The 14,316-nt window shown below is 39.1% G+C and overlaps 1 protein-coding gene across 2 annotated transcripts in view; it reads right to left on the bottom strand.

Moving 5' to 3' along the window:
* The window catches only part of GAS7 (growth arrest specific 7), a 158,564-nt gene that overhangs the window by 26,891 nt on the left and 117,357 nt on the right, over positions 1 to 14,316 (bottom strand). For both annotated transcript variants that reach the window (XM_026667570.2, XM_087953948.1), the window contains exons 3-4: positions 6,996 to 7,073; positions 4,125 to 4,210 (exon numbers count right to left, since the gene is read on the bottom strand). In XM_026667570.2, the coding sequence (XP_026523355.1) occupies positions 4,125 to 4,210; positions 6,996 to 7,073 (164 nt within the window). The remainder of the gene's footprint in view (positions 1 to 4,124; positions 4,211 to 6,995; positions 7,074 to 14,316) is intronic.

Here is a 14,316-nt window from a genome sequence, read left to right as displayed (position 1 = left end):
CTTTGGATGAGCTGATCTGTCCTGAAAGCCTCGAGGAGCTGCAGACTTTCCACACCGGCCCAAGTGCCCTGCCCTTCAGATCCCAATGGGGCAAGTGCCCGCCAGTGATGGCGCTCCGGGAGAGTGTGCAGTGCCCGGGGCTGCATGTATGCATTGCAACAGAGCAGCAGTCTTGGCCCCAGCGTGGCATCTCCCCCGTCAGCCTTACCTTCGTAGACAGCTGCATGCTGGCCCCGTTGGAATCTGAGGGGCATGGTATTCAGGCCGGCGAAAGCATGTGGAAGCTCTAGAAGGTAAGGCTGATGCTGGCAGCAAGGGATGGAGACCCATTGCCCTCGGTCGAAGAGCAGCCTCACGGGGACACAGCGAGGCTCGATTGCCTTTTGGGCTGGTGCACTCAGCTTCCGTGGGGCCTCCAAGTGAATACTGCCACTTGCCTTCCCCTCTGCCTCAGGTCCCACATTCATCCTGTGACAGGAGACGTGCCACTTCCAGGCTGGCCCAACCAGCGGGTGGGTGGGTGGCCCTTGAGGGTAATTCTGCGTTGGGGCCAAGACTGCTTCTGCGGTGCACATGTGCAGTCCTGGGACATCCGCCTGTCCTCCTGGACCACCGTTGCAGCTCTTGAGCTCGCTTTGCTACCAAGCTCGCCTTCGGGACAGATCAGTTCATCTAAGCTATGATTTGCTCCCTGGGAAGGGCTCTGTCATGAAGGGCTGTGTGCCCAGACCAGGCACTTTCTCTCGGGCTTCCTGCCTCACATGGGGTGGTGGGAGGAGGAAGTGTGTGGCTGGGAAGGCTGCCCACAGTTTTTGCAGCAAAATGATGTCTGCAAACCCACAAGAATGTATGAGGTCTTCTGCCTGGAGCAGAAGGCTGAAATATAAGACTTCCAAGGTACCTTCTTCTAGCCTATGATTCAAAAATCTCCAAGACAAGGGAATTTGCTTAAATTGATAATGTGTGTGTGTTTGTGTGTCTGTGGAGGGGGGGATGGATAGATAGAAAGATGTGGCTTCTTGGGAGTGTATTTTGGAGAAGTATCAAGAGAAATGCCAAAAAGGCAATCAGTTTGAGATTAAATTCCAGATGAAATTGGGTCTTCAGGGTAAGGAGACATGAAGAACTTTCAACTGCAGGTTTCTAAAAATCTTACTAAAATGAATGTCTAGAGGCAGATCTTTAAGTCGTTAGTCCAGAGGGAGCAAAAGAGATAGGGTCCCAATGAGGGTCATAGCTGTTTAGTTCAGGAATAACAGAATAACATAGTTGAAAGGGACTTTGGAGGTCTTCTAGTCCAACCCCCTGCTCAGGCAGGAGAACTCTGAGAATGCCAAAATCTGAGTAGAGAGCCTGAGAAAGGTGTCAATATAACAGAATAACACTTAGAAGGGACCTGGGGGTGGGGGGACCCTATGTCATTTCAGAGAAATGGCTGTCCAGTCTTTTCTTAAAAACCTCCAGAGTTGGAGCATTCAGAACTTCTGGAGGCAAGCAGTTCCACTGGTTAATTGTTCTCACTGTCAGGAAGTTTCTCCTTAGTTTCAGGTTGCTTCTATCTTTGTTCAGTTTCAATCCATTTATTCTTGTTTTGCCTTCTGCTTCTTTGGAAAATACTTTGCTCCCCACCCTTCTTTGTGGCAGCCTCTCAAAAGCCTGTTGCCTATCACACTCTTGGGCAAAATATTTGAGCCATTTCCTCCTTTCAGTGGTCCATGAAAGTACATCTATAGTATGTAGATGCAGTTAATATAGTCAAAAAAAGATGAACAACATTTTTACAGAACTATAGATATACTGAGGCCGGGTGTGACAAGGAGTGGCTGGGAGGGGAAGAACGAGGTGAGGCACCCCTTGATGTGAGTGACATTGAATTGGCCATGCTCATCCAGTCACATGGCCACCCAGCCATGCCCATCCAGCCACACCCACCCGGTCAGTCATTAGGGCAGAGAACCGGTTGCTAAAAAATTTGACTCCTACCACTGCCTACAAGTTCTTTCCATTAACATTTGGGAAGGAGCTGTATCATATCGGTGGCCAAATAATAAAATAATAAAAGGATCTGATAGGCTTTAGGAGGAAGTTCATAATTACATTTCTAATATGCTATTGTAATCTGTGATGTATTATTTCCTCCATTATCACAGTGTGGGTATTGTAAATGAGAAAGTGAAATTGACACGTAAACTGCGAAAATTACTTTGCAACATCATGGTTGGAAATGACCAAATGTATTTTAATCCACACAGGTGCAGAATGAGGATTTAAATTTTGGATTCAGTGCTGCATTCTAGAACACTGGGTCTTTATAATTCAGCTATATTTAGTCATTATGTCTCACCTTTTAAGATGTGCAGAACATTCAAAGCAATTTCCTCATCACTCTGGAAATATTGAAGAGAGTGACAGAAGATTCCTAGGACTTGTACTTTATATTTTTATTAAATATATGTGAGATGGAATGCAACTGATTAAATTTGCACATGATACAGTATTATGGGAAGGGACATAGTATCATAGAAGACAAAAATAAAAGCTTGTTGTAGTAGACAGATGTGCTGAATTTTTTTAAAAAAATGAAATTTAACAGAAACTTATGCAAACTTATATACTTAGGAAGCATAAATTAAACAAATAGATATAGTTTGGTTTATGTATGGCTTTGTAATAGTTCTTAAAATATTTTGAAATACTTGTTGATTACAAGTTGAGTATGAATCAGTAGTCTGATGTGGTTGCAATAAAAGTTACTATAATTTTAGGTTTCATGGGAACTACAATTTTTACTTTATTCTGAATCAGTAGGCTCATAGCTCAGGCAATATGTTTAAAGTACTACACTTTAGGAATTCAGATTACCGTAAGTAGTGCAGGGTCAGAATAGGGCAACCAGTGATATCTGGGGACTAGAAACATTAACTTCCATTGAAAAATTGGGTATATTTAACCTTGAGTAGATTTGAGACAAAGAGAAATATAAAAGCATTCTCCAAATTCCTGAAGGATGACACATAAGAGAAGGTTAAGACCTGTGTTCTATTGAGTGAAGGACACAGTGTAATGGACTTAAATTTGAATTCAAATATAAAATATTAGAAAAAAATGGCTACTTGTTAAGAGCAAATTTTATGACAGTGGAAACTATTATTATCCAGAATAATGGTGTCCTTTCTTTTGCTGGATGGGTTCTAGGCAGCTATCTGCCCAGGATGCTTTAATTTGGATTCCTGCAATTGGATTCCTGGGGGCTAAATTCAGTGGCCTAAATGTCCCTTCCCATTCTGTGATTTTATAAACTCAATTGGAGTTGTTAATGAATAATACAAACAGGGCAGGAAACTACAGGGAGCACTGGGTTGCAATTTAGAGATGCCATTTGCAAAGATCATTTCAGGATGATATTTAGAATGTAGGAAAGTGGAAATATCTCAAAAGTCTCCTGGTACAGTTACATGCTGGACTGATGTCAAGGACTGTCATTATCACCACACTTATACATAGAATTCTGAAGCATGTATGACCTAAGGATCTAAACCATGCAAGAAAACTTCAATCCATCTTTCAACATGTTCTAAAATAGCAATAAAGGAGGCTCATGGAGGATTTCCAATATCCCCACTTCCCAAGTTCACACATCATAAAAAAAATGTGAGAAACATAGATTTGATTGAAGATAGCAATAAAAAAAGAAAAGAAAAACCCACTATATGGTAAGGACCAAAGAGCAAAGTGTAAGCAAGCACTTAGTGTAATTGCAATTAAAACTTAGATAGAAAGAAAGCACATTACAAACTTGCCTGAAGAACTTCATGCTACCAAATGATCACAGATGGCCAAAACTGAATAACATCAATAGGAGCTTTGACATATAAAAACAGCAGAGACAGAGAGGCATAGAAAGAGACACATACACAGAGGGAGGGAGGTGCTTCAGAACTATAATGACTTTGAGATTCACAGTACAAACTTGGACTTTGCTATGGAGTAATGGCGATTCACATTTTTTTAAACTTAAAAAAAACTTTCAAGCTTCCTTGTACTGGAAGTTATCACTAAACCTGTTTCTAAATAAAGCTAAATTTATTAAGGGAGGAACCCTGATGTACATTGTGTGAATTTACCTGAGGGTCACTGCTGATTTTGCGGAGACTCATGTGGCTTGGCTCTAGCTGTGATGCCAACGTGCCTGGTATGTGATATCCGTTCACTGTAAGAAAAAGACATGAAGTTCAGACCAAGGAGGCAGGAAAGGAGTGGGTGGCTTTTAAGTCACACTGTTAAATTCAAGTATTTTACTTGACCTTCCTAAATGGTGATTCTTATTTAACACTTTCCAGCACCAATTCAGTAAATGAAATACAGTATTTCACAGTTACTGTCCACTTCTTTGTTAAATGAAGAAATATTTATTTTGTTTTGTTTATTTAACCTACTCTATTCATGCTGGATGGGGGCTTCCAAATGTTTTTTAAACATAAAACAGATCACAATTATCATTAAAATAGGCAATAAATAATCCAGCAATTAAAAACCAAGTAAAAAGAAATGTTTTCTAGATTTTCTAAATGTTAAAAGAATAGGGGCTAACCCCTAACCCAAAGGAGAAGTTTGCATAGCTGAGGAGAAATGAAGGTTCTGGGGAAAAGGATCTCTTCAAAAGATTTTTCCTGTATAATCTGGGAATTTGGGGATTTTCAAACTCTATTCATGGAAGAGTTCTATAAGAACTTGAATGGCTTCTCTAGAACTGGAGGTAAAAAACCTTTCTGTACGGAACTACAGAACAAAAAACTCTTGGCAAGGAAATAAGGCTTATTCTCTTGAACAGACAGGGGTATTTTCCCCTAAATCTTTTGAGGAAAGGAGATTTCCCCCCACCCACCCCTTGTCAGTCACTTAGAAAAATTACTACAAATTCCGCTGAAGTACCGCATCGAGATGAGATCAAATGGCTTAAAATTCTCTGCAAGGGACTATGCGGGTGGGTGGGGGGAATTGAACATATTCAGCCATCCTATCTCACCATGATGCTGCTCTTTGGGATTTTTTTTTAAAGTACAGTGGAATGGGAAGGACTTGTTAGCTGACACTGAAAATCCCCCACCCTTTCTGATCAGGGGATTTTTTAGAAAACAAAGTCAAATAGATTACATGGCCCGAAGAAATTTGCAGATCTTAGGTATATGATCCTTCCACCAATTATCTGTGTATTCACTGGAACTTTTGGACAATGTTTAGGGGTACCTACTGCATGTTGGAATTGGTTGATAAGCAACAATAACATCATACCGATTATGCCAGTGTTCAAAATTCTGGATTTATCTCCTCTAGCATTTTAATAAGGACAATGAATGTGGTGGTGGTGGTGGCAGGATGAGGGTCTGTGAGACAACCTAAAGTCAATGGTTTAGGGCACAGTTATCCAAACCTGTGGCTTTCCTGGGGCATATGTAAAATATATAGTTAATATATATAAATAACAATTTTTTTTATTTTTATAAACATAAAAAATGTATATAAATTATGTACACAGAAATATACATACAGAGAAGAGCAACAAAGATGATCAGGGGACTGGAGGCTAAAACATATGAAGAATGGTTGCAGGAATTGAAAGTGAGATGGGAGAGTGAGATGAGTCCCAAAGACAAACTTCAAGGATCTCAAAGAAACCAACACAAGAACTCTAAGCACCTTGCTTTCAGAGGGGGAAAAATGAAGGCAATGATGAGGATTTTCCAACAACGGCAAGGATTAAAATTGTCAAAGCAATTATGAAGTGATCTCAATTACTTACAGGGTAGAACTAAATGTTAGAAAATAAAAATGAGGTCCAGAAGGAGTTCATTAATGGTAATGTACTGCTGTGAAAGCTGGACACTGAGAAAAAGGAAGACAATGAATTATGGATCTGGAGATAGTTACTAAGACTTGGAATCAATTCTGGAAGGAATAAAGATTGACTGTTCTTTTGGGGAAATTGAACAGCAAGCACGTACTTTGGTTCAGAAGCGTGGATAATGGAGTAGAAAAAGACAATACTCAGCAAGGAATAGAAGTATGGAAAGGTGACGTATAAGATGGTAATTACAATCAGGGATATCATAGGAAGATCCTTGCAAGATTGCAGATCCAGTATAAGTCCAAGGTGGTAGGCATATGCAGTGGCAGTGCAGACGTCCATTATTATTTTGAGGGGTTTGGTGACATATTTTGATTTTTTTCCTCACATTAAGAAAAGTCTAGAAGTATAGACTTTATGCTGAGTTAACTTGCCTGTTTTTTTTACTCTTATTTACTGAATAAAAGAGAAGGGATGGGAGGGAAGGAGAGAATCTTTCCATAGCTGCAAATTTGTGAAAGTCATATGTCACTCAGTTAAAACCAGGTCTTACAGTCTCATGACCATAAAAGGGCCAGAAAGTCGTAATGTCCGGTTTTGATTAAAAAAAAAAACCTTGGAGTTGTTGTTCTTTGTAGGAAGCCTCTGCATAAAACCTAGCACTGGGTCCTGTGGAAATTGGAGTCTCTCTGCTCTCATGATTAAGGAGCTCCTGACAGCTTATTAGAGATTTCGATCTCATCTTGTTTGGTACATATGCTTTTTATGTTATGCTTTTAAATTTCTTTGAGTTCATAACAAAGCTTAAAAATCTCTTTATTCGCTGGTGTGCTTATTGTCTCTGGATCCAAAATAACCAACTTGACTGGGTTCTTGATCACTGCACTGACTCTTAGCAAAATAGCATACTGCATTCAGCCACATAAGTTTGAATCTGATTTGATGGTACCTAAATATTACTCATAAGCCACATCTCTAGGAAAGGAAGGAAAGGAAATTCCGTGCATTCTCCTAGTGCTACTTTCTCTCTAAAGACAGGCAAATATATGACAGGGATTTCCCCATTTAATGCAGATAGTAGGAGCTTTTATGATCCCCTCTCTTTTGGGGGAAAATAACTGCATGCACCTGTGGATGATTTGTCCCCTACCTGTAGGCAAGGAGTTCTTCTGGCTCACCGAATTCTTTGGAGTTCCCGGGACACTGCTTGGTCGCTCCCAAGTAGTCTCTGTTAAAAATAGTAACAAATATCAGTATCAATAGTCATAATCACTAATACGTGCACGTAAGACCTTTGTTTTCTCCCCCACTCCTATACAACCACACATAATGGATCTTATAAATGCCAATCATCACCAGACCAAAGTGTTAATTCATGAAGAAATGTGCTCTTTCGTACAGTGTTCAATGCCAGTTCTTTCAGAGAAAATGGTATTCATTAAGATCCCTTTAGGCAGTCTTCCCACTTGAAGGAGGAAGTTGCTCTACAGGCCCGACAACCTACTGTGATTCTAGTCAGTTATGTGTCAGATTGAAACACCCTACATGTCTAGACTGTGGGAGTCAGAAAAGCTGGAAGAATACACCTCAATGCCTACAAACCCAGACTGGGATTGTTTATATCAGTTGTTATATTAGCCAACCACGACTGTTTTCTACAATATGTCAACACTCATTAGAACTGAGCTATCAAACTGTCCTGAAATATGTGAAGGAAAGAGCATAGGTAGAGTACATTTCCTGTACAACTGAAGAATCACAATTATGAGGTCAACAGACTTTCTTTTAGAAAATAAAAAAGGGTTGTCTGTGCCCAGCTGTATAGCAGAAACCATGTCCCTTTCACTGATGTACCTTTTCCCCCCACTTCAAATCAAGCATTTTTGCTAAGTGCAAAAATGTCTCTTTATTTAGCTACTGGAACATGGAAACATTATCTATTTCATCATGCATTTCATAACATCTGGGCTGAACGAGGATGGAAACAAGCGTTAAGGAATCGCTGCAGCTGTTTCCAAATGATAACTGCAGACAACATCTCTGACTGTAGATGGTGCTATCAGTTTGAATTAGCCACAGACTGCAGCTCCACCTTCCAGGTTATTTCTGCAGATCGGGATTTGCTGCAAGCATAGATGATTTTAAAAACATCTACACAGTGTTTGTATTGAGAAACTGCATGCTTGCCTTCTAAGAGTCAAACACGTAGTATTCAAAGAAGGGAGCAAATCTACATCTAAAATCTACATGTGAAAATGCTTCAAAAAATAGGAATACAGGGAGGAAGGTTGGAAAAGCTTGCAGGAAAGGGCATTGATAAGCTAACACACATGATCATTGATTACAGACTACTGAAAAATGGAGTTATCTCCCGACAAGATTTGGTGGTTGATGCCCAATGAAATTATCCAAAACTATAGATCAAATACCTGCATAGCTTAATACTTCACCAGGCCAGCAAAATACTATGCTGACTCCTGTTATTTTCATATATTGTTTTTTTAGATTCCCAGTTATTGTTTTCTCAATCTTCCTTTTTCTTTGGACACGGATGGATTTGTGCTAATCGCTGATCTGCGTAGCCTGCATAACCAGCTTTGTTCCTGCTTCGCAATCTATCTTCCCGCATCATAATATCAGTTTTTTGTGTCTCACTGGTTTTACATAATAGTAAACTATAAACATTCACAATGTTTTTCTGCCAGATCACACTATGTTCACATGGAAAATGAACAAGTATCACTCACTCACTGCACGATTTGTTCTGCTTCTATTGCAACAATAACACAGTTTTCTGTATACCGTTTTGCAACTGAATTCCCTTCAAATATCCTGTCACGTATCATAAACACCACCTCCTAGTCCACGGTACATAAACAGGAATAAGAGGGCATTAAAAACACAAAAAAGACAACAGTATTAGCTATAGAATACCGCTTTCTAAGCCTTCTGCTACCTTTTAAAAAGTATAAAAGATAAAAAGCTTTTTATGCAGATTTTAATACACATTCCACTTTTTCAGGACAATGTATTTTAACTGGAAAATCTAAGATTTCATGAAGCAATTCCACAACTCTGCCTGCTAAGACCTTTTGACTACTGTAGAGATGACAAAGCATCAATATTAATCATGATACCTGTAAAATTACTGCACACTGCCACTTACATATTGTCCTTTATCTTAAGTGATAAACAAAAGTGGTGATAACACTTACAGCATAAGTAAATCAAAGCTACCATAAACACAGTACCGAAGAAAAGCTCTATGTGGATATGCCTTACATGATTATTCACATGGTTCTCATGCTTGGGGTTTCTTTTCTTTCCAAATTATGTTTGTGGTTGATGGATCATAATCATCCATCATAAATGATTACATTTTAGTACACTATAATTAGAAAGCAGATCTCTGGTTCACATGAAAAAAATCCACACTTTTCACTTGTTTCCAGTGATTCAGATTATGAATCCATTCTCCCAGTTAATGTATGAAGCTAGATCATGGTTCCTATAGCCATCATTGTTAATGGATGCAAAACCTGAATTGTGGATGTGTTAATGCATAAACTTGTTGTTTTCCAACATACTGGCTGAGAATTCTATGAAGTGTAATATAATACACTTGTATTACTGAGGGTGCCAAGTAGTAGAAGATTGTATTATATTATATATTTTGTTTGACTGCAGCTGTTTCCCTAACTATATCTGCTTTATTCTTAACATATATAACAACAATAGAAATATATAGGAAGATATAGGAAATATAGGATGGAGTAGTGCAGTGGCCTAGAGGTGGAGCTCTTGCCTCATAATCAGGAGGCCGTGAGTTTGATCCTCGGTAGCGGCAGATATTTCTCTCTCTGGGAACAGTGAGTAATTAGCTGCTGCAAACTCTGCATTGATGAAGGAAGGGCATCCGGCCAGTAAACACTCAGCTCCATTCAGTTGCCCCGAATCCATCCCAATATAAGGGATAACGGGGTCATTAAAAGAGGAGGGGGGGAAAGAGAGAAAGAATGCAAATACATGATAATAGGAAAGTAATTGAGTCATCTGTGTTATTTCTAGGGCTACTTGAGGCTTTACAATGAGAAGGAGCATGTATAAAATACTTTTTCACCAATCATAAAAGAAGTTGCATAATGTGCAAATCCCAGTTGCTTCAGAAGTTTTCCTGGCTCTCCCCACATGCATGTGTATGCCCAGCCCTAATTTTCAGTACTACTCATCCGGCAGCCAAACATCCGTCATTTTAGTCAGCCTCCTGGAGCTCTGTTAACTGAACACTCTTTCCTTTTTTTTAAAGGATTGCCGTCAATGATGCAAAAATATTCTTGGCCCAAGTATTCAAGTGCAAATTATTAGCCTCTGCAGGTTAAAACATAAAATAAAGCAGCACCGAAGGCAAACAATTAGCAAGTGTAGTATTATTAATGCTAAAATTTGCTTGGCATTCAATTTCCTATTTAACTGTCTGAGTTAGCAGCTTTTATTTTAGACTTGTTTGGAATGTCTGCAGAGTGTTGAGATGGTAATAGTGAATCACAATAGGTTATTGCAGTGTAGAATGCATAGTTCAGAATACAAGTATTTGATTAAAGTGTGGAAGCATTAGCACTCTGTATGGATGTGACTTGAAGATGGAAAGAAAAACATGGAATAAGTAGTATTCAAGGAGCTTGAAAAATCAATAAATTCTCTCTCTGAAATTTTAACTTATCCTGAACTATCCGCTGAAATCTCCACATTCTTCTGTTTTCTGGTATTGCTATTTCTGCTATTTTCCACTATTTTCCCTTAACTGGATAATATTAAAATAGATCTAGTTATTTTAGGATTAAATTTGAATTTTCATCCTTTCTGGGTAAACTATTAATCTTATACGTATTTACATGTGAAGTGCTGATTGCACATGATGTATTTGATGTTAATAAAATGGCATTTAGATATGGCAGAATTGATAATGATAGACAGATGATAGATAGATAGATATAGACAACAGACAGACAGATAGACAGTTATACAGACAGATTATAGATAGATTACTGTAGATAGATAGAATTGATCTACACAATATCCATTCCAGCAGCTCCTTTCATGATAACAAAGTGTAAGTTTATGCCTTAAAAATGGCAATAATTATTCTCCATGGAAAATTGTAAGGTTATAGTTTTCCCGTTACTTCTAGAAAACATGTCATTTTTTTGTTAAAGAACTATTCAACCTTCCTGGATTCATAAAGAAAATCATGAAAGATGCAAAGTAATTATATGCCACAGCAGTACCATGAACAACAAACACTCCTACTATTGTTTTAACACTGAGGGAAGCTATTGGAAAAAAATTCTTGAGAAGTTAATTCTCTGAGAAAATACCCATCTCCACAGGAGAAAATGCTTTGAAAACTGAATAGAGTAAACTACTTGTATACTCAAATCTGAGGTCATTCTGCACAAAGATAGTGAAAGAGAATAGGAGAACTCTTAGGAGGATCTGCCTTAAAAATGGAATTATATAGGAAATAATGTAGCACCTGAAGGATATTCATACACTTTGTAGAGCACTTTTTGACCCACATAAATGGTAGGAGATAACTAGTTTAGATTTAGATTTACTTGCCAACAAGGAGTAATCCTTTCATATTTTTAAGAGACATTATTTTGAAATTGTTTGCAAAATGCAAGTGACATTTACACACTGTGATAGTTTTTGCTAGAACAACTAACTGAAAGAGCATCAGATGCTGATAGGATGATAATCATTAGAGACTCAGGACTGATCTGCATTGTCTGCATGAATACAGGTCACCCTACGGTTTAGGAAGGGCAGGAAAGGATGATTTCATCCTCAGCTTGTTGCTGGGGAGGTGACTTCCACCTAATGTTTCTTATTCTTCACCAAAGGTAATATTTTCTCCTTTCTGTCACACATTAGGAAGCCAACCCACCAGTTGCACTTCATTCCATCTTACACCAATGCCCCAGTCTCTACTGTAGCGACTTTGCCTTTCTCCCGGTCACCACTCTCTACCTTGATGACCATTTCATACGAGCTGCCTGCCTTGAAAGGGTGAATTTCCTTTTTTAGGTTAAGTTGTGGAATGGTGGTGACATGCTGGCTTTTTCTTAATTGGCTGAATAAAATAGCAATAGTGCTTAGACTTAGATATACTGCTTCCCAGTGCCTTACTAAGTGGTTTTACAGAGTCAGCATATTTACCCCAACAATCTGGGTCCTCATTTTACCCATCTCGGAAGGATGGAAGGCTGAGTCAACCTTGAGACTAGGTGAGACTCGAAGTGCCAAACTGCGGACAGCTGGCAGTCAGCAGAAATAACTCGCAGTATTGCATTCTAACCACTGCCCTGCCATAAAGTTGGAAGGTACTTTGTAAGCCTTTTATATCCCAACCGTCTGGTCAACCAGGAGACCCTATACCATTCCAGACAAGAGGTGTCCAGTTCCTTCTTGAAAACCTCCAGTAATGGAGCATCTACAACTTCTAGAGGCAAGTTGTTCCTCTGGTTAATTATTTTCACTGTTAAGAAATGAGATTCTCCACATAAGTCACGTGACTGATGATTATTTTTTGTTCCATTTTTTTTCCCATCAGTCCTCAAAGGACACACCACAAAAAAGGGAATGTGTGATTGCTTTTCTAACATGCGTGGGAGCAGAAAGGGAAGCAAGGCGATTCACCATTTATAGGCTAAGTTGAAGGTGGTTGGACAGAACACCTGGCCAGCAAAAGTGTGGCCCAAAAGGAAGAAGGGGTTAAAATCTGGAAAGGGATTTCAGAAGCTGGCTTTGTTTCAGCCAGCTTAATTACAGAAGGCAATCTGCTAAAGGCTGAAGTGGAAAAACCCACAGAGAAAGAAGAATGAATTTATCTTCCTTTTTATGATTATTGAAAAAAGTTAGAGATGAAGTAAAACATTTAAGTCAAAGCAATCAATATCTTTGTCCATGTTAGAAAAGATGTGACAATTCAAGCTATAAGGGTTTCTCCTCCCCGGCCACCCCCCCCCCCCCCAAGAATAAATGGTGTGTAAGAGTGAGCAGATAGAACGATCTTTCTTAAATAATTTTTGAGACTTATTTGGATACAGATAGTCCTATTAAAAAAATAATAAAAATAACAAAATAATAAAAAAAACTTCACATAAGGAACTGCTCAAATGATACCCCAGCACTAATGTAGTATGCACATCCATGGTGGTGATGGCTAGTGGTGGGATTCAAAAAAATTTACTATTGGGTTTGTGGGCGTGGCTTGGTGGGCATGGCAGGGGAAGGATACTGTAAAATCCCCATTCTCTCCCCACTCCACTAACCTGCTTTCCAGCTCCGTTCTCCTGTGCAGGGCAACAAAAGAAGACCCAGCCGATCAGCTGGGACTTGGGAGACAGAGAATAGATGGGAACGGGGCCAGTCAGAGGTGGTATTCCAAACTACTCAAAATTTCCACTACTGGTTCTCTGAACTACTCAAAATTTCCCCTACCGGTTCTCCAAAACTGGTCAGAACCTGCTGAATACCACTTCTGGTGATGGCAGTTTTTCAATGAATTTCATTACTAAATAAATAAATTAGGCCAACCCTGGGTTTTTTTAACCTTTTTTAACCTTTCAGTATTGAATACTGATCCATTCTTATTTTCTAAATACTGTCTGTGTAAATGTGTTTATGATTCAAATCTAGACAGGGATGGGATTCAAATTTTTTAACAACCAGTTCTGTGGGCGTGGCTTATTTGGTGGGTGTGGCTTGATGGTCATGTGACTGGGTGGGCATGGCCAACTTGACACCAGTCATGTCAAGGGGTGCTTCTTAATGCCTGGCCTCTCCTGATAGCGGGGATGCTGCAACAGTTGTAAATGTGAAAAACAGTCATAAGTCACTTTTTTCAGTGCCATTGTAACTTTGAATGGTCACTAAATGAACTATTGTAAGTCAAGGATTACCTGTACAAAAATACAAAAAGCTTCTTTGCTTGCAAAAAGCTGCCCCAAATACCAATCATTAGATTAAAAATACCTGAGGAATTAAAATAGTTAAAATGCAATTATAACTATCAGCAGCCAACTCTTGCTCATAAAGTGAAATCCTTTAGCCGACAGGTCATTTAAGCTCTCCAGAAAAAGCAGACCCAGGAAAAGCAATCCTTAGATCCATTTGCACCACTTAAAGATAACAGCTGGTCTCACTCATCTCACAAGATATCCTAAGGAAATCATCCAGATTTAAGAAAAAGTCACATGCCCCCCAGAAAGGTAGTAAAAAAATCAGTGTCAAGCTTGCATCCTGCCTCTTGGAAGTACACCCCCAAAAGGACAGTGCCAGATACCACTAAAGCAGTGAAGGAAGACCTCCTCCCCAAATAAAAAAAAGAAACCATGAGGCAGGAAAATTCAAACATAATACAAATAATTAAATCACAACAGTAGCTGTTGCTTGTTAAACCAATTACC

Source organism: Notechis scutatus, chromosome 2 (assembly GCF_049901735.1).
Source record: "Notechis scutatus isolate UNSWTSFEM ecotype Mainland chromosome 2, rNotScu1.2, whole genome shotgun sequence".
Taxonomy (NCBI): Eukaryota; Metazoa; Chordata; class Lepidosauria; order Squamata; family Elapidae; genus Notechis; species Notechis scutatus.
This window is presented reverse-complemented; position numbering and strand designations above follow the sequence as displayed.